This window comes from Rutilus rutilus (genome assembly GCF_951802725.1).
Source record: "Rutilus rutilus genome assembly, chromosome: 2".
In the NCBI taxonomy this organism is placed as follows: domain Eukaryota; kingdom Metazoa; phylum Chordata; class Actinopteri; order Cypriniformes; family Leuciscidae; genus Rutilus; species Rutilus rutilus.
Genome location: NC_140210.1, coordinates 45,091,989 through 45,118,589, shown reverse-complemented (window position 1 = coordinate 45,118,589; position 26,601 = coordinate 45,091,989). Strand labels below are relative to the sequence as shown.

The 26,601-nt window shown below is 39.0% G+C and overlaps 3 protein-coding genes across 10 annotated transcripts in view; 1 reads left to right on the top strand and 2 right to left on the bottom strand.

Moving 5' to 3' along the window:
- Positions 1-715: 715 nt before the first annotated feature.
- On the top strand, positions 716-4,029 carry sertad2a (SERTA domain containing 2a). Of its 2 annotated transcripts, none has more exons than XM_084402119.1 (2): positions 716-920; positions 3,012-4,029. In XM_084402119.1, exon 2 carries the CDS (start codon positions 3,023-3,025, stop codon positions 3,752-3,754), a length of 732 nt encoding a protein of 243 aa, XP_084258245.1. In that variant the 5' UTR covers positions 716-920; positions 3,012-3,022; the 3' UTR covers positions 3,755-4,029. The 2 variants fall into 2 exon arrangements, with proteins under 2 accessions (XP_084258245.1, XP_084258246.1); XM_084402120.1 differs by lacking the exon at positions 716-920 and adding an exon at positions 930-1,907 and having other exon boundaries at positions 3,012-4,022.
- Positions 4,030-5,183: 1,154 nt separating this feature from the next.
- Positions 5,184-22,274, bottom strand: aftpha (aftiphilin a). 7 transcript variants are annotated; one of them, XM_084403022.1, is made up of 10 exons: positions 22,094-22,274; positions 17,552-19,068; positions 16,466-16,608; positions 16,243-16,369; positions 12,938-12,994; positions 12,482-12,604; positions 10,922-10,982; positions 10,525-10,608; positions 9,785-9,908; positions 5,184-5,651 (listed from the first exon to the last, which is right to left on the bottom strand). In XM_084403022.1, the coding sequence occupies exons 2-10, from the start codon at positions 19,028-19,030 to the stop codon at positions 5,516-5,518; spliced, it is 2,334 nt and encodes a 777-aa protein (XP_084259148.1). In that variant the 5' UTR covers positions 19,031-19,068; positions 22,094-22,274; the 3' UTR covers positions 5,184-5,515. The 7 variants fall into 7 exon arrangements, with proteins under 7 accessions (XP_084259148.1, XP_084259149.1, XP_084259146.1 ...); XM_084403023.1 differs by having other exon boundaries at positions 5,184-5,648; XM_084403020.1 differs by having other exon boundaries at positions 17,552-19,036; positions 22,094-22,265.
- A 1,420-nt stretch (positions 22,275-23,694) lies between these two features.
- The window catches only part of lgalsla (lectin, galactoside-binding-like a), a 4,365-nt gene continuing 1,458 nt past the window's right edge, over positions 23,695-26,601 (bottom strand). The window contains exons 3-5 of the mRNA XM_084403032.1: positions 26,484-26,572; positions 26,042-26,204; positions 23,695-25,894 (exon numbers count right to left, since the gene is read on the bottom strand). Coding sequence (XP_084259158.1) covers positions 25,751-25,894; positions 26,042-26,204; positions 26,484-26,572 — 396 coding nt within the window. The 3' untranslated portion in view covers positions 23,695-25,750. The remainder of the gene's footprint in view (positions 25,895-26,041; positions 26,205-26,483; positions 26,573-26,601) is intronic.

Sequence of the window (26,601 nt, the reverse complement as noted above, 5' to 3'; positions counted from 1 at the left end):
TAAAATAAAATAAAGGAACACCAATATCTTAGATTTGTGTATTAAACAGGACTACACCATAATAAAAACAGATTAGAGAATGAAAACAAAACAATAACATATTTCAAAAAGATGCAGAAGAGGACCAAGATTTACTGTCCAGAGAGTTATACATGTTATACAATATTATATGTAATATATAGGGCGAAGATGAGTTTCCAAATAGTTCAGAAATGGGGTCCAGACTTTATAAAACTGGCATGTTTTTTTTATGTAATGCATAGGTAAGACACTCCAGGTGAAAATCAACTCCAAATAGCCGTATAGTGTTGACATTATTAGTAGCTACTAGCTAATGCTACTTTCCCTTAAGAAAATTATGGTTTTACTACAAATAAAACAAAAACATTATTGCATTTGCTATATGCTATTTAAACCATGGTATCCACAAATTAACCATGGTTGTGCTACACTAACCATAGTTTAACCATGGTATTTGTAATAAAACTGGAGGGGACATGGTTACTAATTTTCGTAAGGGTATTTAATTTTTTTTTATAAAGGATTTATCTTGCTTGTCAATTGTAAAATACCTGTACTAGGCTAATAAACTATATAATTTATTAGCGCATCCCTTCGAGCAGCAAAAGCGTTTCTTGAGTCGGGTGGACTGAATCATTCAAAAGAACCGATTCGGATGAACGACTCATTCATCAGTCGACATCTGCGAGGCTTACGTCACTCGTGAAGACTCCGCTCGCGGGTTTCTCGGAGGCGGAATAGACTCGTCCCCGCGTCGGTCGGAACGAGTGACTTCACGAGCTTCGCGTTATAACGCCGAACACGATCGCGCGAGCCGAAGCGGACGCACGCGACTGAAAGAGTGAAGGGTTTACACTAGTCCGATGAGCAGCTGGAAGTCCTCGCTTGACCTGCGTGTGGTGAGTTCACACGAACCAGTTCAGTTCACTCGCGAGTCTCATGAAGCGCTCAAAACATAGTTAATCGTAAAGGTCATTTTCTTTAAAAAAAAAAATAGGAAAAAAATGAGAGCAAATGTAAATGGTTCGATTTAAAGGTCAAACATTTTTCTTAAAAGAAAAAAAAAGTAGAACAAGGGTAAATGCTCGGATTTAAAGGTCAAAACTTGTGTTTTATATGACTGTACGGTATGTTATTTATTTTCGGAGTTGTAATGTATTGAAGGTCTAACTAGTTTTGGATTGTCTTGAAAGCAGTAGTAAAACAGTAGGATTATTTAAAGCTCCTGAATCACTGAAACTCGAGCCGTTGTGCAGAATGCACTGGAGTTAGCGATGGTCTCGGTGGGTTAATCATGCCGTCAATCACGTTTCAGATGGGCCTGTTGTATTCTCATTACTTGTCGGTTTACTTGAAAATGTAAAAGACAAGCTTTCATTTCACTGCGCCAGCTGAGGTTTCACTTTGAGCTGATATAATGTGGGCGTGCAGCGCTAAATGTCACGGGTTCACTTCACTGTCATCAGTTAAACAACTTCAACTTCCAGGTTTGCTGTGAAATAATGCATTCGCGTGAATATCCACGCTTTTACCAGACGCGAAGTAGATTCACGTTCCTGCACATACTGTCAACTTCTTATATTAGGCTATGACATCACGTGTACACGATTATGTCGTCACTCGCAATAAAGAACGAACGAGATTCAAACATAAACGTTTGGATTTAGAATTCTAGAATTCTAAACGCTTTTAGAACGCGGGCTGACTGAGTGTGACTAGTTTGGGCTCAAACTTTTCACCATAACTACCAGCCACTCAGCTGCTGTGAGGAAGTGACGCGACTTTAAAGCAAGAGCTCTGATTTACAGTAAACCTCCGAGTCCAGGCTGAGAAGAGTCATGTGTGTATCAGGAGGTTTTCTGCGATGGATGTTGAGTAAGAGGAAAGTACGCTGTGTTTGGCTATTCTGTAAAGAGCAATCCTATTTTTCTCATTTGTTTTCATCTAAGAAACAAAAATTGATTTGTGACCAAAATGTTCAATATGTAGGCCTACGCTGCGATATGCATATATGTGTATGCTACTGTATTTGAACAAATAATTCAGTTCATTTATAATTATTTTATTAATAAAATATGTAAAATGTTGCTATAGGAAATGTTTAAAATATAAAAAATACTTTTTAAAATAAAATAAATACTGTCATTGTCATAGCTACACTCAATTAAATTGAATAATTAAGATATTATTTATTTATTTCACATTTAATTTTATTATTATTTACTTTTATTTTATTTTTAATTCAATGTTACTATAGAAAACATTTCAATAAAAATAAAATATACATTTTAAAATAAATGATTTTTCAATACACATTGCCATTTTGATACATTAAATTTTATTCATGAAATGTACGAAGATATTAATAATAACTAACACAGAATCTGTTCATTTTAACTAAATTTTTTAATTTTATTACATTTATTTGTGTTGCTTTTTACATAAGTCAAATATTTTACTATAGAAAACATTAAAAACAAAAAATTCACATTTTAGTAAATTTTGGTATTTTATTACATTAAAGTTATTAAGATATTAATATCAAAATGTTTAATAACTAACACAAAATCTGTTCATTTTATTACATTTATTTGTGTTGCTTTTTAAATAAAACATTTTACTTTAAAACCAAAATGTTAGTAATTTTAGTAAATATTGGCATTTTATTTAATGTTGTTCATTAATTTATTAATTCGGTTAATTTTATTAAATTTTTCCTCATTACTTTAAGAAAAACGTTACTATAGATTTGAAATAAAGTTTTTGAAATAAAATAAAAATATTTCTACAAGTGGATCAAAACCTTTCATCAAAGTTATACATGAATTTTGGACAATACCCGTTCTTGTCTTAGGACAACTTTTAGCTTTTTTGATCCACTTCAAATGTTGACCACTGTATAACCATAAATCATAAATATATATATTAATTAAAATATGAATCAATGTTTTTGATGCACTTTGCTTCATCACTGTGTGTTTCTCTCTTAGATAAACGCTTCATGTTGGATAAAGGCGTGAAGCGTAAGCTGGAGCAGGAGGAAGAGGACGGTGTGATGAAGATGGAGGCGTCGCACACCTGCTACTGGTTCCAGCGGCAGACGGTGCTCAACCTCTCCTTACTGAAGCTGCACACCCGGCCGGGACACGGGGAGCCGGACCTGGCCCGCAGGGTGCTCATCACGAACACACTCCGGCACATCCAGGACGAGCTGAGAGGAGAGGAGTGTGTTTCCAGACCGCAGACTCCCTCATCTCCTGTTATGAAGGACAGTTTCAGCACAGCACTGGCTGAAATCGAAGCTCTGTGTCCGACAGTGGGAATAACTGCTTTATTCTCCACATCCGACCAGGACGTGCCGGACATTACCAGTGGCACTGACTCGGATAATTCAGGAGAACTGAGAGATCCAGATCTCTCTGAAATGCACAGCATTGTGGACTCCTCTATTTCACTCTCTGACTCCGCCCCATTCACATCTAGCCACGCCCCCTCATGCCTCGCTGACTTCTCATTGGACGATTTCCTGTTCACAGAAATAGACAACTTCCTGTTCGACAGCACCCCGTGCAGTTCATCCCTGAGCGTTTCCATGGTAACGGACGACCTCGTTAAGACGCTCGCTGGTTACGGAAACGGCGGGACGAGCCAATCGGCTCTTCCGTCTAATCAGACGTTCAAACTTGACCTGAACGAACTGGATCACATTATGGAGGTTCTGGTTGGGTCATAATTCGACAGGCGTTTTATACTTTTTGTACTTGCATCAGGAAATATTAAAGTCGGTTTTTCCGTATTATGGTATGTACAGCAAAAAGGTTACGTACATATGCGTATGTCCGTATATTTATTTTGATACAGTAGCAATGTGATGTAATATATTGCAGCCATTTTGTAATATCATTATGATGTGATAAAGTGATATTTTAATACCTTTTTCTTGTGGAAATTTGATATGAATTACACTATTTTAGAATTTAAAATTTTTAAATAAAAGAAATTCCAAGATAAAAGTGTGTTCAGTTTGTCCAATGAATGAAAGTCTGAAACAATGATTTCTCACCAAAAACAGCATTTTCTCTTAAATTATTTTAATTTCTTGTGTACACTTAAAGAAAATTTACACACTAGTTTGTTTTTTTCAAAGAACCCAGGCATGCGCGATTGACCTCGGTACAGGCTCTTTAGAGATATCATTCATCTGTATGAGTTTTCCATAGGAATTTTCCCATAACAATTTTTACATGATCCATAGTTTGACTGTACACAGTCCGAAGCCACAGTTAACTATGTAAGCAGTTCTTCTGTATGTCTTTACAATGTGCAAAATCCTCCAGGAGACAGAATAAACAATGACACACACACACACAAAAAAAAAAAGAACTGGGAGAAAAAAAGAAAAGAAAAAACCCCAAAAGATGGGAAACTCTTTACAGATGTTTTCTGGTGAACATTTCCCATCATGCAGTGCACTCCTGGCGTACAGGACCACTGTGACGGCAGACGTCCTCCAATAGAGTTGCTTAGGATTTGGCAGATTAAATAAAACACAGATTCGGCATGACCAAAAACACAATGATGACAGGAAAATGAGCAAAACGTTACAGCAGATATTGGTCCCTTATTCTCAATACAGCTATATATATATATATATATATATTCAAGTTAATCATTCATTCAACGATTCCTTCACTACATTACAGTCCGAAGCCAGTGGTTTCAACTTACATTAAAAAGTAACAAACAACAAAATAAGAACCGAACACGAGAAGCAAAAAATATTGAGGGAAAGCTGTCGTTTCTATAGTTGCTGATGGACTCGTCTACAGTCTGTCAGTGAGGAAAGCAAGTTCATTCTTAAACTATTCGCACGAAAAAAAAGGATTTTGTGTTCACTAACGCATGTGTGAAATCAAAAAAACTAAAACCTACAAGTAATACCGATATTGATTGTAATGTAATAGCCAAAACGATTTAAAAAAAAGTCCTTTGTTGCGCAAAATCAAAAGGAAATTTGATTTCAAGTCTATATACCTACGCATTTATATATCTAAATACAAATCAGATCATTCACATAATCATTTGTGCCACTGAAGGACTTTTAAGCCAGTGTTTCATAAAAACAAACAACCGAAAACAGCAAGTGCCTCTTTCTCTCTCTCTCTCATTAACTTAACCGTGAAGGATAATCAAAAGGAAACTCTCATCCCTGATTATATACAGATTGGCTCTAATATAAACACAAACTCTTTTCCTATTGTCATTCTACAAATAAAATGATCTGTTTTTTTTCTTCTCTGGAGCGATCGATCATTATGCTGATTATCTCACACACTCTTCTCTTAACATAGCGTGATGTATTTGAACTTAAAAACGCCCAGGAAAAATGACACACACACACAAAAAAAAAAAAACAGGAGCTAGAAAACCAAAAGGATGAAATTAAAATCATGTGGAGTAAACTGGAGAGCGACACACAGAGACGGAGGACGCATCAGTCGGGCAGGAGAGGAGTCAGCGTGGAGGGGAACATGAGGACTTTAGCCTGCATGAACGACAGGTCCGGCAGGCCTGAGATCACTCGCTGAGCCTCGGCGCTCAGATTCTCCTCCTTCTGCGCAGGCTTTCTGCTGAGAGAGAGCACACGCGTCAGACCGATCATCAGAGAGAGAGAGAGAGAGAGAGAGAGAGAGAGAGAGAGAGAGAGAGAGAGAGAGAGAGAGAGAGAGAGAGAGAGAGAGAGAGAGAGCACACGCGTCAGACCGATCATCAGAGAGAGAGAGAGAGAGAGAGAGAGAGAGAGAGAGAGAGAGAGAGAGAGAGAGAGAGAGAGAGAGAGAGAGAGAGAGAGAGAGAGCACACGCGTCAGACCGATCATCAGAGAGAGAGAGAGAGAGAGAGAGAGAGAGAGAGAGAGAGAGAGAGAGAGAGAGAGAGAGAGAGAGAGAGAGCACACGCGTCAGACCGATCATCAGAGAGAGAGAGAGAGAGAGAGAGAGAGCACACGCGTCAGACCGATCATCAGAGAGAGAGAGAGAGAGCACACGCGTCAGACCGATCATCAGAGAGAGAGAGAGAGAGCACACGCGTCAGACCGATCATCAGAGAGAGAGAGAGAGAGCACACGCGTCAGACCGATCATCAGAGAGAGAGAGAGAGAGCACACGCGTCAGACCGATCATCAGAGAGAGAGAGAGAGAGAACACACACGTCAGACATTAGCAAGATATATCAAACCAGACAGATCAGAGAAAGCTCAGACTAAAGTAAGAGAGAGATCAGATCATAGAAAGAGAAATATCGGATCAAAGGACCACAAAATCAGTCACATGGTATTTTTTATTATTATTGAGATTTATACATAATCTGAAAGCTGAATAAATAAGCTTTCCATTGATGTGTGGTTTGGTAGGATAGGACAATATTTGGCCGAGATAAAACTATTATAAAATCTGGAATCTGAGGGTGCAGAAAAATCGAAACATTGAGAAAATCGCCTTTAAAGTTGTCGATTTATGCTGGCGATTGTGCTGCATTCACTCACAAAAATAAATGTTTTATATATTTACGATAGGAAATTTACTAAATATCTTCATGGAACATGATTTTTACTTAATATCCTAATGATTTTTGGCATAAAAGAAAAATCTATCATTTTGACCCATACAATGTATTGTTGGCTATTGCCACAAATATACCCGTGCGACTCATGATCCAGGGTCACATATTAGTAAGAGATCAGGCAGATCAGAGAGAGATACGTTTAGAAAAAGAGATTACAGATAAGAGACAGAGACATCGGACTGATCAGAGAAAGAAATCAGATCATCAGAAGAACGAGATCAGGCAGATCAGAGAGAGATCAGAGGAATTAGACTGATCGGAGCGAGAGATCAGACATATCAGAGAAGGAGAAATCTGATCAGAGAGAGAGAGAGAGATCGGCCAGGAGTGTGTTTCCCGAAAGCATCGTTAGCCAACTATGGTCAAAGTACTGTCGTTATCAGCAGTTCAACGAGCATTCGCAAACAACATCACAAAGTTGTGTGGTTTGAACAACAGCTCTCGACCTGTGGTTAGAAGCAGTCTCTTGTTTGTATGACACGTGGACTCAATAAATCCTTGCATTAAATAAGCAATGTGACATTCAGTACAACCTGTGTCTTTTATTTAGAATACATACAAATGTCATTTACGTCTTTCGGTTTGTCAAGAGATTTAAAGCGTCGTTTTTGAAGAGTGCGCATGTGCGAACGTGCTCTAGTACGTGAGAACGAGACTATGATTGAATCTGGAAATAAAGCAAAATAACTGAGAAAAATGAGAGATAGTCCTCAGATGCCATGTCTGTAATTTATAGCAATTTATACGTCATGAACCAACGTGGTTGAACGACTACTTTGCGACAATTAGGTTTCGGGAAACAGTCGTGACTGGCTAGTTGATTTCTTCAACGATGCATCGATAGTGAAACAGTGAGTTACTGAAGCAGCGAGTTACGTTGTTGTACGGGAAACACACCCCAGATCAGAAAAAAGACAAGACAAATCAGAGAAAGATATCAGACTCATCACAATAACTTTATAACAGCTTTTCTACATTTTTGCATTACATTTGTGACATCCTAAATTAGTAGCTACCACAATTTATAACATCCCTTTCTTAAAGGTGCAGTGTGTGATTTTTAGCGGCATCTAGTGGTGAGATTTGCGAATTGCAATCGGTCAATAATTCGCGGCCTTTCCTTGAAATTTCAAACTCGAATGAGAGGCTACGGTGGCCGACGTAGGAAGCCGCGTCTTTTTCTGCTGCTTCTGATTCAAGTTAGTGATGAAACGCGTCTGTCTGTTCGCTGTCGGCTACGGTAGAAACATGACGTCACGATATGGCGACCTTCATAGAAGGGGTGGCCGCGGTTATGTACATATAAATGACTCATTCTAAGGTAATAAAAACATAACGGTTCATTAAAGGGATAGTTCACTTTGAAATAAATTTTTGATATGTTTTAGCTTACCTCAAGGGCATCCAAGATGTAGGTGTCTTTGTTTCCGCAGTAGTTTCAATTTTGATATTTTTAGGTCAAACCGTTCTTGTCTGTCAGTCATATAATGCAGGTCTGTGGTCACTGTCTCAAAACACAAGCACAGAGTCCAAATTAAAACAATTCCCCATCGTCCAAATGAAACAATTCCCCATCATAAGTACACATTGATGGCCTAAGACACGAAACGAGCGGTTTGTGTGAGAAAACGAACAGTATTTATATAGTTTTTAGCTCTTGAAAACAGCACACGTCCAAATGGTCTGACGGCGCGGGCGAGTATAGATGTATACATAGATGTCGCCTTGGCTACTGCAGTTCATTGGAACGAAACCGTAGCCAAGGCCGTCAGACCATTTGGACGTGTGCTGTTTTCAAGAGCTAAAAACTATATAAATACTGTTCGTTTTCTCACACAAACCGCTCGTTTCGTGTCTTAGGCCATCAATGTGTACTTATGATGGGGAATTGTTTCATTTGGACGATGGGGAATTGTTTTAATTTGGACTCTGTGCTTGTGTTTTGAGACAGTGACCATCGACCTGCATTATATGACTGACAGACAAGAACGGTTTGACCTAAAAATATCAAAATTGAAACTACTGCGGAAACAAAGACACCTACATCTTGGATGCCCTTGAGGTAAGCTAAAACATATCAAAAATTTATTTCAAAGTGAACTATCCCTTTAAGTAAGGTCTTTATACACCACTGAAAACATAGTTATGGATCTTATATTGCATTTCTGTCAATAGATCCTCAGAAATATCACACATTGCACCTTTAAAGGGTTAGTTCACCCAAAAATGAAAAATCTGTCATTAATTTCTCGCCCAAACCCGTAAGACCTTCGTTCATCTTCCGAACACAAATGAAGATATTTCTGATGAACTCTGAGAGCTTTCTGTCCCTCCATTGAGCAGCATAACTAACACGCTCAAGCCCCAGAGAGGTGGTAAAGACATCATTAAAGTAATCCATGTGACTCCAGTGGTTTAACCTTAATTTGATGACACAGGTGACACAAGTTTGCAAAAAAAAAAAAAAATGTACCTCTATATTTACAAAGTAATATTATCCAAAGTGCATCACGGAACAACTTTCGGTCTGGAGTCGACAACACGCATGTGTCGTGGTGTTAATGGACTGCAGGTCAATATTAAATAAAGTAAATAAAGTGGTAAATTATGCTTTTTTGTGCAAAGAAAGCACTTGCGTCGCTTCATAAAATTAAGGTTGAACCACTGGAGTCACATGGATTACTTTAATGATGTCTTTACTACCTTTCTGGGCCTTGAAAGTGTAATGAAAGCTCTCAGATTTCATTAAAAAGATCTGTGTCCTGAAGATGAACGAATGTCTTACAGCTTTGGAACGACATGAGGGTGAGAAATTACAACAGAATTTACATTTTTGGGTGAACTAACCCTATATTTGATCAGAATTGCCACACAAAGTAGGATTAAAAATGCAAATAACCATATATCTAAGGATTAAAACTGGACGACAACCACTAAATGAAATAACAAACCTAGTGCCGCACATAAAAACATAGTTTGCAATATGTAACAGGTTTTTTAAACAGCTGCAATGGTGTAAATTTTGTGTAAAACCGTGGCAGTCGGATCAAATAATGAGTCCATGCCTACAGATGTCCAGCATCCCTATAAACTCATGAGGAAGTGTGTGTGTCTGTGTGAACGAGTGAGTCTCACTGACCTGGTGGAGGTGCTGGTCTTCTCGACGGTGGACATGAGGCGAGCGAACGCATCCACGACTCTCCTGCCCCCCCCGCTGACGTCCAGCTTGGCCTGGGTCAGCTCGTACAGCTCCGGGTCCACGCCTGCACACGCATATCACACGCATATCAGATAACCTGTGTGATACGCCACCACACGCGCGCATCAGGGTTTGAAATTAACACCCGCCAACTGCGGGTAAAACCGTAATAACGCTGTCAGATCACTGGCTGATTTGGCGGGTTACTCGCTCACTTTGCTGGGGAAGTTTGTGTAAGCCAAATCTGCACAGATTTAATGCAAATACTGAACTCGTGAGTCATCATGACATATTAAATACAGCGTATTGAGCAGAATCTGCGCATATCTGGCTTACTTGAATACACACACGTCACTACACAACAAATAACGGCGTGCTTGTTCATTTGCATTGAAGCAAAAGCAAACATTAAAAAGCGTTATTTTCCAACATCCTACATTTTATAAGCTGTGATGTAGTTTAATCTGTTTAATTTCTTTTTCTCTGGCTAGTAGAAGTTCTGAATGGCCGGTAACTTAAACATTTAGTAGCAAAATTGGCCGGTGAGTGAAAAAGTTCATTTCAAACCCTGGTACGCATGCAAACGATCGTTTGAAAGGACGGTTAAAGATATGGATGCAAATAGAGCCGAGATCATGAACACACACACACACACACAGCGCTGGTGTTAAACAGCAAACCTGGTATGGAGGTGGCCGGGCCGGAGGGCGACTCGTCCACGGGGCCGAAAAAATCGAGGTTGAGCAGAGACGAGCCTCCACTCGCTTCAGAGAGAACGAGGGATGATGAAAGAGAGGAGAAGGGTTACGGACAGACAGAGAGAGAGAAAACAGGAGAGCAGAAGTTGACATATACGCTCAGATCTGGATTAGTGTTGAAATCTACATGAGCAGATTAGCGTTGGTTTCTGTTAGCGAGAAGCATTCGTGAACATCCAACATTAGCATAGAGACGGCTACTGTACGACTGCTAATCTACAGGCTAGCGTCACATCGGCAGACGCTCGGGAACAAGAAGAGCTTAGCTCCTCCATTCTTCTCTGTGGTGTTAGTGAGAGAGACGAGAGGTGGCTGTTACCGTCCAGAGGGTTTGTAAGGCCACTGCTGCTCCAGTCAAACTGAACGGGAGGAAGAGACTCCTGACGGGGAAAGAGAACATCATATCACAACAAAGTAATGCAAAAAATATAAAAACATCTTAATCTATTTTAAAGTTATCTGTCTGATTCTTTTTAAATGTGTGATTATTTTATTTACTGACTGGTGTATTAGCCTTAGAAATGTGGCTTTGTTTTGCATTTTTAATCCTAATTTTGTGAAACTATTGATCAAAATATCTGAAATCAAATAATAAATCAAGAAAGGGATGCTATAAATTGTGTCAGTTACTGATTTTGGATGTTTCATCACAAAAGCAATGCAAAAATAATAATAAATCTTTATCATTTGCACTTTGTGATGATACAAGCAATCAAGCAGGTGAGATTTGCTGTATACAACCTATACAACACAATTGGATAGACCAACAACCAATCAGAGCAAAGGAGCAAGTGACGTATGTTCTTCATTCATCTTTCCCATCGAACTTTAGCAATTAGAACTAAGACATGGTAACCATGTATGAATGCATATTTGTCATTTTAACTGAACTCAGGACTGGTGGTGCGTAAGATATTGTTGGTCATTCAGTGTTTCTGTAAAAAGAAAATAGATAATAGTAATAGATAATCGTGATTATTATTAAAAGATAATAATACTACTACTAATTCTACTACTAATAACTAAATACAACACACACTAAGGATTGATGAGCTGCTGGGCTCATGAATATTAATCACGTTTCCAGAGTTCACTCAAACTGATTTGCTGAAATCGAAACAGGGTTGAACGCCAGCCAATGAGATATCAGACAATTAGCTCCGCCCACTACCGGAGAAACCGGCATATCTTCTGCTAGTTCTTAAAAGTTAAATAATTCCAAATGAACTCCGTTATTTTGACAGGAAAATGCAACAAAAAATATCGTTTACATGTTGCCCATCGATTCTGTGTGGTATGTAAGACTCTCTCTCTCTCTCTCTCTCTCAAAGCGACGGCGAGTCGTGAGCCTTCAGTTTACGGTTCGCTGCGCATCCATCCATCGAGCTGCACTGAAACAGTACAGATCGCTTGACGGAGAGCGAAACCCTCAAGCGCTCAGTAAGAGTGTTCAGTGAGTCAAAATATATCTATGCTAAACTTATACTTAACCTTGAACACACACTGGCAAATAAAATCTAGGAATTTATTAGCTAATGGCTACTTACAGACATTATTTAGTCGCCCAGAGTGAAGATTTACTCGCATATGTATTGTAGAGGGTTGTATAATATATCCTCCCACACAAACATACTGTATGTACGCGGATAACGTTATACTTATATATCCAACTTTATATATAGAGCTGAGCAATAATATCGTTACATTTTGCAACCATACAGACAATCATTGAGATTTGCAATATAGTATATATCGCTTTATCTGAGTATACATTATGTATGCGGATACAGTTGGATAATCTATATATATGCGATATGCTGCAATATTGTGATTTCTGAGTGAAGCGTTCGATCAGATGAAGGTCAGTGAAGAGGCTCACCTGCGCGGCGTCTGGAGGACAGGTGCTCAACTCCGAGACGACTGCAGGAGATTGTGCTATCGAGGCGATCATCTCAGCGGCGGAGACGGGCTTCACCGGCTCTTTCGTGGGCTCCAGCATCCCCTGCAGACACACAGACGTCTCAGATCACTTTCTGTCTCTCTTCTAAATATCATAATCATTTGTTAACAAACAAGTATTCATTACTTCAATGAGTCATTGTTTCTGCCTTAAATTATTGGCTACATTTTTAGCCAACTGTGATTTTTGTAGGTGTACATTTCTCAAATGCATAACTTAGACAGTTTCCTCTGAAACGATGTGTATTGTGAAAAGCGCTATACAAATAAATGTGAATTGAATTGAATGATTGATTTGACACACTGGTTTAAAATAAACCAGCATCACACACACACACACACACACACAGATCGCCTGCAGCTGGGCTCGACTCACCAGACTGGCAGCGTACATTGGCACAATTACAGGCTGCTTTTTATGGCCCGTGAACAGCTGAGGAGAAAGAGACACAAACAGAAGAGGAGAAAAGTTAAAGAGGCCATATTATTGAGTCTTGATTTAGTTTTTAGGCTCTACTAGAACAGCTTTTCATGCTTGAATGTTCAAAACACATTATCTTCCCCATATAGTGTGTTGTGATTGGTCGAGTGTGTTTGGGAAATGTCCCGCCTCTTACCATAACTGCCAGTTTCAACACGCTACTAACAACCAGGCCCCGCCTCTTTATTCTGCATATTAATTATTTAAATGAGGAATATTGTGACGTGTTCATTCCTGGAAGAAACTCAAGACTACACTGTCAAATAAAAATTCGAATTTTGAATATTCATCAAATAAATAATAAAGCTGCCGAACAATATGTAGATGTTGTGAGCAGAAATGTTTCTGAATGGCACTTTGCTATCTTGTGTTCATCTAGTACATGACGCTGTGTGTTGAAGCGTGTTTCCTCAGGTTACTGATGCACTTACACCGTTTTATGCACTATTGTAGCCTAATTGTCCTTGCATGCACATTAAGGAAATTATATTTTTATGTAAGAACAAATGTTTCAAAAGTGAATGTACTTTAAAAAGTGAACGTCATTTCATTTCAATAAAAGATGCGATCATGCCTGTCAACAGTCCCGTTTTCCCCGGGAGTCTACCGTATTTCACACCCATCTCCCGCCCCCCTACCGTTTTGTTATTTCTTCCGTGAAACTCCCGTTATTTGTATGGCCCAAACGTCGTTATATGATGGATAATCACATCAATATATTATTCCAAGGTTGTCCAGTTGCCAGATCTTGTATGAAACCCATCCTACTCGCGCAATCAACACATCATACAAATGTCAACCCATTTGTGAGCTCAACCTGGCAACCTAACCCAGTTGTGCCGTCGATATCTGCGCAGGTAGTAGACGCGGGAAGTTGAATAAGCGTTACTGGTAGAAATGGGAAAAGACTCAGTGGTAAGTAAATATTTAACGCAATTAACGCAGCATCCGTTTTTTTCTGTCATCCTTTGGCTGCGTTACATTATATGATGCGCTTTTATTCTTGCTAATGCTTTTAACCCATTCAAGCCATATCTTACTTGTTTAATAACACTTTAAAAGCGGAAAGCGCATCACTCATTCCTGGGAATACATCTGACATCGCAGTCTGACCTTGACGGAAATAAATATCCTATTTTCTATACAGAAAAAAAAAACTACTGTTCACGTAACTGTGAACAAATTCATAATCCGTGCACGCTATTATGTTCAGTTCCTGTGAAAAATTGTGAAATACTGTTGTGTTCCAGTAGGTGAAGTTACACAACAATATGCAGATTGAAACTACTGAGCCCCGCTTTAATGGAGTAGACTATAGACTACACAGGTGTTGAGTAATATTCAGTACCAGTAAACTCCGCTGGAACAGTTTCTTACAGTAACTGAATATTACACAACATCCCCTGTTCAGTTTTGCAAACTGTACTCACAGATTTGTGGCCTACACCTTATTTTAGAAATCTGTTTTTCTGTATATTGATTTGTTGTGTATTGTTAAGATGAATACAACTGTCGTAACTGAATTTTTCTATGATTTGGCGATGGGGTGTGTAATGTATAGATGACACCGCATGTGGCTGAACTGAAACCCCCCAGGTCTCCCGTATTTTGGTACCCAAATGTTGACAGGTATGGATGCGATGCTTGATTTGGTTTATATTTGCTTATTGCGCTCGCTTGCGCCCTCTTGTGGGCATACAGTACTTTTCCCCAATAACATTAAAGGAGAACTCCGGTCAATTTTAACATTGAGCTCATTTTTTTGTACATTTGGAGTGCTGTCAGTACAGAGAACAACGATAAAAATCGGTGTTGCCTAATGCCTACACCGTGTTATCCTCTTTTTAAAATTTGCACCCTGTTGACTTCAATGGGGCAAGTTTTAAACCTAAATCGATTGTCGAGTTCACGCGCATAGGTTTAGTACCTATGATCATGCGCGTGAACTCGACAATCGACTACTGTGGACTTCGACCGAAAACAGGATGTAAATACAGGTATGTGCGCTGGCTGAATAAACATCATTTTTTATATATTTCTTTCACATCTACTGCAGTCAGATTCACCCGCGTTCACTCCGAAGGAATCACTCACATGACCTGTGCACTTGTAATGACACATCAAGGATGTTAAGATGCTAAAAGCAGGTTTAAAACTTGCCCCATTGAAGTCAACAGGGTGCAAATTTTAAACAAAAAAATGAGCTCAATGTTAAAATTGACCGGAGTTCTCCTTTAAGTATTGTCTTAAGAATTTGAATATAATTTGAATTGTGCTAATATTTAAGAAAGAAATTCTAATTGAGCTTTTCAGCCATTCTGACAGCCCTAGTTCAGAAACATGCGTTTACATGCACAACTTCTGTTTCAATCGGACAGAATTCATTCTGATTGACGAATCCGAACGCTAGACGTGTGATCGGGTTGATGTGCGCGTGTATATGTCACAAGCTTCAAATCGGAATAGATTTTCTGACATGCGCACACTGCACGAATATAAAGAGTTTGTATGCGCCTTTTGCGCATGATAACCATCTCCTACATTGGTTCATTATTTGTTTTAAACATCAGACTTAATATTAATTTTATCCATTTCTGTTCAGAATTTGGAGACAATGAGCATGTGAACCGTTGTGCCGTGCTGCTTATATATATATCACGCAGTAAAAATGCCCCTCCCCGCATCGACTGTGGATGAGAGTCTGAAACAAAGACTGGTGGAACGTTGTCCTGCTCCACTTCACTGACGCTGAGTGAAAGGAGAAGTTTAGAATGACGGGACACTCATTTATACAACTTTATAAACACTCGTTCCCCGTGTCACGGCATTACGCTATTTTAACGTCATTGCACATGCGCAGTCCTTTCAGTCTCGGTTTTCAATCCGATCAAGTGTTTACATGTCCACTCGATCGGATTAGAAAAGGAATAAACCACCCCTTTCAATCCGATCGAAATTTCATTTGGATCGAGCTCAATCGGATCGATTAAGGAGTTTACATGAAGGCTTTTCAGTCCGATTGAGCCGTCAATCCGATTACTAACGGATTATTTGGTTGCGTGTAAACGTAGCCAGAGACACTGATGTGGAGAATAACTCCCGCTGGAGGGACTTTGCTCAAACATAAAGAATACACACTAAAGAAAGTTAAACATGGTCTACTTTAAAGACAAAAAACTTTTTTTCACAATCCAACTCACTATATTTCTGGTGTCAATGCCGAGAGAGCAGAGCAGGGCTTTGTTGGTGTGAGAGCCGCCCCACTGGTACCGGAGACCGTAGGCATTGTTAACGTCCTGAAGCTGCTGCCACACGTCCCGCAACGCCCTACAAAACCCACAGGAGGAGACAGAGACCACAGCAAAACCATGAAGACTTCATTACAGCATCTGGCCCTCAGCAAACGCACTCGCGGCTCCTCACCCGTCGTCGCTGTGTTCCTGTCCTGATGTGTCAGGGGGTTTGAGGAAGGTGTTGAGCGAGGTCACGTCTTCCTCCACCCGAGGGGTGAGAACCAGCTCGAAACTGGCCTGGAAGATCTTCTCCAAACGGCTGAACAGCGCAGTCTTAGTGGAAAACACATCAGAAAACAATGGCTTCAGCAAAGACCTTTTGAAAAAGATTGTTCCATGCATATTATTTTTATTTATTTCTATTATTTATTTAATTATTTATTTTTTGATATTCAGATGTCCTGTTGATCAGATTGGGGATTGCTTTGTTGGGGCTGGATAGGGTTGTTTATGGTGGGAGGGGTGGTATAAAATGTAAAAATGCAGTTTGCAACAATAAAAATGATATGACAAAAAATTAAATAAATAAAAGATTGTTCTGAAATATATAACTGCCAATTTAACTAAATCCAAGATAGTGGACGAGGTGAGAGAAACACTGATTATAAACATAAACAGCTGTTCAAAATGTTTGGGGTCAGTAAGATTATTTTTATTAAATTTTTTAATTCCGCATTAAGGATCATGTGACACTGAAGACTGAAGTAATGATGATGAAAATTCAGCTTTGATCACTGAAATATATTATATTTTAACAAGTCTTCACACAGAAATACAGTTTCACAATATTACTGTTGCAACAGCTCTTACTGACCCCAAACTTCTGAACGATAGTGCACATTTATTACAGAAAATGACTGATGATGATAGCCCAGTGCAATTAAAAACTATTTGTGTGTTATTGATCTTTACGCTTAGAGTGAGAGAAAATTGATTTATTTTAAAATAAAGTGTTTTTCTGTGTTTAACATGCATTTAGTTTCGACTTAATGACTAACTTGTACAGTGAAATTAATGAAAGAGATTAATGCTAAATTAGTCATGTAGAAAGAGTAAACCATCCGGTCCAGGTACATTCCTGAATCTAGTATCATTTCCCTGCCAGTTTTCAATCCCTTACACCGTTTAGGACAACAAATTTGAGGAACAGAATGGGACAAAGTGAAAAACAGTAAATATAAATCAACCAACCAATATTTTAGATAATCAGACCTACCGTTGTGCAACTTTTGCGCTCCTCCGCACCAGTAGGGGGCGCCGTAACCGTCTGGCTCCCGTGCCATTCGTCTCCATTTTTTTCAGTACACAATGAATCCTGTTCCTGCCCGAACGTTGCCCACGATTCCTCTCCATTCTGGCTCTGATCCGGCTCAGAGAAAGCCTGCCATCCTCCGGTATCACCGGCATTGTCCACCTGCGCGGAGCTGAAATCCGCAAAACTGTCACTTCCAGGAAACTCTGCAAACGTAGTTGCTTCCTCACCTGCCAAATCCGTTTTACTAGGTTCTTGTGATGCGTCAAAATCGCCAAATTCATCGTCTTCACCCTCCATTTTGGGGTCCGTTTCGGCCTGAGCGACTAGCGTTGTGGCCCCCTGCTGGTCAAAATCAGCAAATCCAGTCGCGCTAAATGAGCTAGCGTCGCCAAAGTCCCCGAAATCTCCGAAATCCTCATCGTCGTCCTCGGCAAGTTGGCTGTGATCAGCCGGAGTGGCAGTGTCCTCCTGAAGCGGAGGCGAAGGTACGGATCCCGTCGTGCTAAAGTCGCCGAATTCTTCGAGCGCGTCTGTCGATAGCGGCCGACCGAAGGATGTCTCTGTTTCCGTCTCCGTTTCTTCGTTCTCGTTCTCTGAGCCTTTCTCATCTGATTGTTCAGCACTACATCTCTCCTCAGAGTCGGGCGAAATGCCGCTATCATCGGCTACACCGTTAACGGCTAGCGGTTGCGCTGTGCTAACAGCTTCAGTAGCATCAACTTCTGGATCCTTTTGATCTAAATCCGACCCTTCATGGAAACTCAAGCTCCCGTTGCTGAGACCTTCCGAGTTTTCCAAAGGGAATCCAAACCCTGTGTTTCTCGAATCCCTGCTGTCGTCCACTTTACTAGCTCCTCGCACTTCAACAACACCGTCGCTAATGTCGTTCTGCGCCGGTTGATTTGAATGTTCCCAGTCTGTGTTTGAAGGCTGGTTGTGTTCAGCATTTGAAAAAGCAGCGAAATCTGCAAAATCATCTGGACTTTCATTGTTTTTGTGTGGCGTAGGAGGGCTTCCTACTTGGTCTAACGTTGCAAATCCGTTCGTTAGCACTTCAGCGGTGCCATTGCAGTCGCTATCAGTCCGAGATCCGGTTGCAAACTCCAGGGACGTGATGTGAGCTTGATGCTCGGTCAACTTTTTAAGTTCCTCCACACTAACCGTTCTGCCGTTGGGCGTGCCAGTCTGGCCAGGCGCCACGCCATTAGCCTTAGCGGTTTGAGACGACAGTCCCACGATTCTCCCGTTGCTCAGCAGCTCCGGCGGCGAGGTGGCGTTTAAAGCCCGATTCTGGTTGAACGAGGTGGGCGTGTCGAACTCCGAGAAGCTGGTGCTGTTCGGGACGCCGGTGAAGTCGCTGAATTCATCGTCCTCGTCCTCGACGCCGTCCTCCATCGGGGGGGGAGAGGAGGAGTACATGCGTATCACGTCAGGCTCCATGGGGACCTGAGCAGAAACACACGGCCAAGAGCTCACGCCTGCAGCAGATTAGCAAAGCAATGTACGCTAGATTAGCATCATGAATATGACTGTGGCAAAACAAGTACAAATTGTAATCTTACATACCAGTATTTATTTCCAATGAGACACAAGGCAAGATTTTAGCAACAACTAGATCTAGATTTGTGATTGTTTGAGAAAGTTTTATTGGCAAATGAAACGGACTGCATGATTAATTGAAATAAAAGACAAATATATGCGCTGCATGTTTCAGAGTGAAGCCCAGCACTGTGTTCATTTACACACGAGCAGCAGCTCATGATCCATTTTTTTTTTTTTTTTTTTTTTTTAAAGTATTTTTATTAGAATTTTACAAAACAAAAAAGGAAAACAAAATACATTTCGAAAATGTATACAACTCAATGAATGAAATTATAAACAGAAACAACAATATAAATAATAATTAATATCATCCACCATTAATAACGATAATATAAAAAGGGTGATCCAGTGTTTTAACTGGATTATGAGCTCCTTGTGTAAATGATAAAGGTTTGTGTTTACATAATATATGTGTGTGTGTACTGTGTACAGTATACACACATGCATGTATACATTTAAGAAAAAATTGTTATATAAAATATTTATATAGGCTATATAATATACATTTTATATAAATATATACACATGCAAAAAAATTCTTAAATATATACATGCATGTGTGTGTGTTTATATAGACAGAATAATTATACACACACATATATTATGTAAACGCATACTTTTATTTTGAATGCGATAGATCGTTTCACAGCCCTAATTCACTCTGAAACATGTAGTGTGTGTGTGTGTGTGTGTGTTTAATTAAATCACAGCCTTTGTAATTTAATAATCACATCTAGGCCTATTCATCTTCTTGTGGATTTGGGAACGCAATATACGCCAAACATCTTCCCATACTTGTTGTCAACAAAAGAGAAGCTTTAAGAGCTCCTTGAGTTTTTCCACCAAAATAAAAGCTTGATTTTTTTAACATTTTAATATGAATAAATTAAGACAGCAATAAATATTACTATTGTACTTTTTCAGTTGTACAGCAAAATATAACTATTGGCATATTTTTCTTAATAACTTATTTTTTTATTTACAGTAATATATAATATTAGTAATAGTTCTTGTTTTGTTCAATATTTTTTATTTAGTAATAACAGTAATCAAAGTAAAAAAAATATATATATATATATTATTTTACAGTCATATTGATATATAAAAAATTTAAATCACAATTTTTAACAGAAAAAAAGATTGTTTTGCCCCTAAAATTGTGCGGCCGGCCCTACAACTCATGTACCATGATGACTGTGGGAAAGCTATTAATATAATTAAAGTGTCAGGATGCCCACAGGATTAGTCCAAAACTGTAATTACATTTAATTTGAAATGGAAAGAGTCATTTGGAAATGATTTCTGACACACAAAGAAAGTCACGCCTTCTGCAACGCTGCATGTTTTAAACAGCAGGAGTTTCTGCACACGCTTCCTCCTTAACTAACACGAGCCTCGCTCTTCTGCATCAGCGTCTAATCACTGCAAAGACAAGAAACACTTTCACTTATGCGCTACAAAAAGTGTGTGATTTTAACATTAATATTACATTTTAGTGAGTGTATAAACCCACACTGCTTGTGCTTTAACACCTTAAAAGGAGCTTTTGAGACATTAACCATCAATAAATCTTCTTAATCTTGATATGAATAATCTTGTGTTAATTATGTCTATTCGAAGCACTGATAACCACTGCCATCCCACTGAACAATCGCCTCCTGATGGCACGGCTCACTAGAAGAGTGCTTCGCAGACGCCGCGCTCTTGTTGTCTAACTCAAATCAAATCAACGAGAGTAAAACCAGACAGATTGTCTTCAAATTAGACACTAATTAAGTGCTAATACTAGGAGAAGTAGTGGAGCAACAGGGAAACCCGGATCAATTCAGGGAGTCATGAATAAATAAACCAGAAGAATTCAGTCCCTGAATGCAATTATTTACAATGTACAGAAAAAGCACAAACCAAATAAAATGGTCTATTGTCCCGGGAACTTGTTGTTTGCTGAAAGAAGGCTCAAACAATGACATGATCTTTGCCAAACCACAGTTTACATTCGCACTTTAGTGACTCATATGCCATTTAATGGTTTCTCTATTCTAGCACAAACACACAAAAACGTACCAGAAAGCATCAGATTTCTAAGTGAATAATTTACTATTCTGTTTCATATTATTGTGAATTGAAAGAATAAAAATTCATCATTCATTTGATCAGATTGACAGAAATACTCTATTTTCCTATAAGGATATATCCATTTAAAGGGCACTACATCTATAAATATCTAGAATCATAACTCAACATTCATATTACTCATATGGTGACTGTATTGCAGTACTTTAACTCTTCTGAGGTACAAAAGCAACGTTTTATTACATTTTGCTGTTATATGAACGTTTTCGAGTACATAAGACACACTTTAAGAGTACAGTTGTTAAATCAGTGATTTCATATAAATAAACTGGTTTTAATATCACAGCTGTCAAGAAACAGCAGGCCTACAGAAACAGAAACTGATACAACTTTCCATAATAACTAACGTACACAAACCAGCCGAATGGATTAGTTTAGCCTAAACTGTATTTATCCTGGATTAAATCCGAATTAAACTGACATTTAGTCTTTTGGACAGAATCGAATCGTTTTGGTGATGTTTACATTCCGGCTAGCAGTTAGCCGTTAGCCTGATCACAGCAGTGAAATTACACCTGACAGCATAAACTGAGTTATTTCTCACTGTCAAAACAAGCGGCTTCTTTCTAAACAATGGAAAAAAGTTGCCATAACAATCATGTTATTTTTCTCTTGGTGATTTAGAAGCGCAAACTTATTCAGTTAGCATGCAAACTCAATGTAGCATCAGAACCCATTGATTAACAAGGGCGATGCTAGCAAGCTAACACTAGCATTAGCCTCGATGCTAACGGCTAGCTCTCGCGCAGCTGTCAATCATCTTCTTACCTCAGGAGTCCGGAGTGATGCGTCCATCCTCACGGCGAGCATCTGTAGCTCTTACATACACACACAATTGGCTCGAGCTCTCTCTGTCAGTCTGTGTGTGTGTGTATGACAGTGTGTGTGAGTGAGTATCCTGCTCTTTTCCCGAGGATTACCCAGCATGCATCAGGGGCTGTGGTGTGGCACTTCTGGACTCTCATGTTGATTGGTCGAAGCTGATTTGGGAGATTTCAACTAAACCCAGCACTGAATTACTAACATGTAAAAGCCAGAAATACATTTTTATGTATAAAGACCCAATTTATACTGTGACAAATTAATATTATAAATGTGTTAAATATCATTTGGAAATAATAGTTTCTATTTATTAAGTTACTCACTACAGTACTTTATTATATTATTGTATTATTAATATTATTATTTATGTATATTAAATAAACATTGATTTATTGTTATTCGTTTGTATTTATTTATTTAATTCATGTATTTTAGTGCATTTTACTTAATTTTTTTATATTTAATTTTAATCAATTTTTTTATATTTATTTTAATCTATTTATTTATTTTTATTTTTGAAAATAAAAACATTGATTAGGTTTTACCTAATCAATTTATACTGTTAAATATTATTATAATAAATACATGCAAGCATAATTTGAAAAATATTTAGTTACATTAATTTTTCTAATGATTTATTTTAGGAAATACACTGTTTTGCCTAAAACCAAATTTATACTGTGAAAAAAAAAAATTATTATTAATATGTGTAAAATATAATTTGGAAAATATTTTGTTTCTATTCACTTCCATTTCGTTTTTTCTACTGCACTGTTATGTTTTATTTATTTTATTATTTTAATCTAATCTAATCTGAAATATTTACTTTAATCAAATTTTATTTTAATAAAATTGTTATTATAATGTACTTTTTATTATTTATTTAAATTTATTGTATTATTATTATTACTACTACTTTTTTATTATTTATTTTACACTGCATGATTTGTTTTTCTCTAAACATTTTCATGGACCCAAGTTTGAAATAATATAATATAATATAATATAATATAATATAATATAATATAATATAATATAATATAATATAATATAATATAATATAATATAATATAATATAATATAAACACTATACTCCCTCAGTAGGTTTTTCTACAGATATTGAATCAAGCCAGGATAATTTTCTGGATCCAGAGCAAAATAAAATAGCACACTTCTATCTCCTGAAAGGAACAACTCTACTATAATAGTCAGTCATCAGGAAGCAGAACAGAGATAAGAACGGCAACAGGAAACCCGAGGCCAAGAGTTTGACAGCACAGTATGCAGGAAGACGACAAGAGTCTTATATTTCCATGAGCTGGAAACATCCAAATGAAACTATCCAGACAGGAAGAGAAATGTTCACGTAACAGGACGGCGATACTCCAGTCATATTCGTGTTTTAAACATCTCTCTGTACCTCAGTATAGCTAAACTTTCACTCGTACGCTGTTTTTCTACAAGCTCCTGGTTTATTCAAATTATCTACAGTACTGGTCAATAGTGTGTGCAGCCTTGCTACAAACATCACTCACAACACAATATCATTCATTAGAAGACTTTTATTATGTGTATAACTTGTGCTCAGTGACCATACATACATAACAGCCATTCAAAAGCACTGGAATGGAAAGATTTTCTCCCTGGTTTTATTCTTCTGGTCTCAAGTAACGAAAGCACCTAAAGGAACTTCACTTCATCGCGTTGTCTTGTCTCTTTAACTAAACATAAAATGCAGTGCTTTTTAGTACAAGTGCTCGTCAACGGAACAACAATGGAATGATCACTATTACTGTAAAACATACGAAACTCTCAAATCACACCGTTTAGTTTATAAACACGTATTCAGGAAATAAATAAATAATCTCACCTGAGAACATTAGCTGGAGAGCAACTGTTAAATTCAGGCAGTACGTTCATTTATAGCTTTTCATAACAGGTTCTCCAATGAAGCTTGTTAGTTGTGCATCAACATCTGGACTCATTCATTCATTCATTCGTTCGTTTCTAAAGTGTGCTAATATAAGAATTATGGCATCTCTATTTTAACGCTGTAAAGTCAACATAAAACCCAAACTCCTATTACCTTCTGAATTCATACTCTTGCTCTTATTGTGCTTAACTTAGTTATTTTTTATATTTTGTATTCATAATCTTTAATTAAATTATTTGCTCTTCCTCTGAAAAGCCTCTACTGGCGTCATTTAAAGGTGCATTAAGTGATTTCTGAGAAATGCTGTTGAAAGTGGATCGGACCGAGCAGCACAACACACTTGTAGCCAATCAGCAGTAGGGGGCGTGTCCACTCATGATGGGGGTGAGAGAGAGAGAGAGCCAATCAGCCGTAGGGGGCGTGTCCACTCATGATGATATAGGAGAGAGCCAACCAGCAGTAGGGGGTGTGTCTACTCATGATGGAGGAGAGTGAGCCAATCAGCAGTAGGGGGTGTGTCTACTCATGATGGAGGAGAGTGAGCCAATCAGCAGTAGGGGGCGTGTCCACTCGTGATAGAGGAGAGAGCCAATCAGCAATAGGGGCGTGTCCACTCGTGATAGAGGAGAGAGAGTAAGCCAATAAGCAGTAGGGGGCGCGTCCACTCGTGATAGAGGAGAGTGAGCCAATCAGCAGTAGGGGGCGTGTCCACTCGTGATAGAGGAGAGAGAGTGAGCCAATCAGCAGTAGGGGACGTGTCCACTCATGATAGAGGAGAGAGAGTGAGCCAATCAGCAGTAGGGGACGTGTCCACTCATGATAGAGGAGAGAGAGTGAGCCAATCAGCAGTAGGGGACGTGTCCACTCATGATAGAGGAGAGTGAGCCAATCAGCAGTAGGGGGCATGTCCACTCATGATAGAGGAGAGAGAGTGAGCCAATCAGCAGTAGGGGGCATGTCCACTCGTGATAGAGAGAGAGTGAGCCAATCAGCAGTAGGGGCGTGTCCACTCATGATAGAGGAGAGAGAGTGAGCCAATCAGCAGTAGGGGGCATGTCCACTCGTGATAGAGGAGAGAGAGTGAGCCAATCAGCAGTAGGGGGCGTGTCCACTCGTGATAGAGGAGAGAGAGTGAGCTATTGGCGACTAACAACCAACTCTTGGTTGTATATTCTCGTGTACTGTATGTTAAATTTTTGTTCTTCCTTGTCGTTCGTCATCTTCGCAAAGCATTATTTTGCTTCGCTTCAAATTACAATTTCAAGTATCAACAATGTTTCTCAGAAATCGATTACTGCACCTTTAATAGTGTTCACCAGCAGCACAGTTTTCTGGTATAAAACGGCCACTTTTCACAATGCTGATGGGAAAAACACTTTACAATAAGGTTCCATTTAACGTTAAGCAACTACATTAGTTAACAAGAACTAACAATGAAAAATCTATCTTCTATTAATTATTATTGTACTTTTGTAAAGTGTTACCAATTATTTACCAGAGAAAATGGTTTGCGAATGCCGTTTCATGTTGACTTCAGCAAAAGAATTATGATACTCATGAAAAGAAATGCCTCCTCACAGCTCAAAAAGAGGTTTCAAGTTCAATTCATCAGATCTACAGATTCTAGAGTGTCCTTCAGTATCACAGACAGTCTTCACTGCCCTTTCACTTCAGTTCAGCTTGGTGATGGTCACACCGCCGCTGATCTGTATGGTGTCGATGGACGTCAGCGGCGCCACGCGATGGTAGAAGTCAAACAGCTGATGGCCGTCCACGAGCACAAGGAAGCGCGGGTGCTCGCAATGGATATCGACCTGAACAAACATCCCAGACAGAAAACATAAGACAGGCTCATTTTTAATTCGACAACACAGGTTTAGGTCTCTGCTTTTTTTGTTTTGTGCAATAAAAAAACCCAGTTATTTCTGTTAGATTCAGCTGATAGTGATGGTGATACTGACCCTGAAAGGCTGTTCTGCGATGAAGGGGAAATATGGTATTGACCTCTCCTCCTCACCCCAGCTATCAGAAACACAGGCGTTTCGCAAAATCTCCCGGTCTTCGAATCGTACACACATATCCAGAGCCACGTCGTCACACCCACACGTCAGACTGATGTCGAAACTGTCCGAGAGAGAGAGAGAGAGAGAGAGAGAGAGAGAGAGAGAGAGAGCAAGAACATTCAACAGAGTTTAAATTAGAGAGTGAAGCAACCAAAACAAGGTCACGCACTCAAGAAAGTACAAACGTCTAGACGACGTGATTTTATCACAAGGTTTTCTGTCCTACTTACGCTGGAAAACAGACTTTGATCACTTGAGTTATACAGATAAGATGAAACATACAACAGCGAGCGTCCCTGCATGTGTCCAAGGTGCGAGTGTGTGTGTTGACATGAGCTACCTGTCTGGATCTGCGTTCACGACGCCCATGATCGTGATTTTCTTCCCCGGTCGCAGTCCGCCCCGGATGCCGCCACAGAACGGCACGGCCTATCACACACAGGACAGGGTCATGAGAC

Coding starts and splice junctions, on each gene's coding strand:
- aftpha (XM_084403020.1), bottom strand. CDS start 22,135: ATGCTCGCCGTGAGGATGGACGCATCACTCCGGACTCCTGAG. Junction 12,605..12,937: donor CAATGTACGCTGCCAGTCTG/GTGAGTCGAGCC, acceptor GTGTGTCTGCAG/GGGATGCTGGAGCCCACGAA. Junction 9,909..10,524: donor CCCGGCCACCTCCATACCAG/GTTTGCTGTTTA, acceptor ATGCGTGTGCAG/GCGTGGACCCGGAGCTGTAC.
- sertad2a (XM_084402119.1), top strand. CDS start 3,023: ATGTTGGATAAAGGCGTGAAGCGTAAGCTGGAGCAGGAGGAAGAGGAC.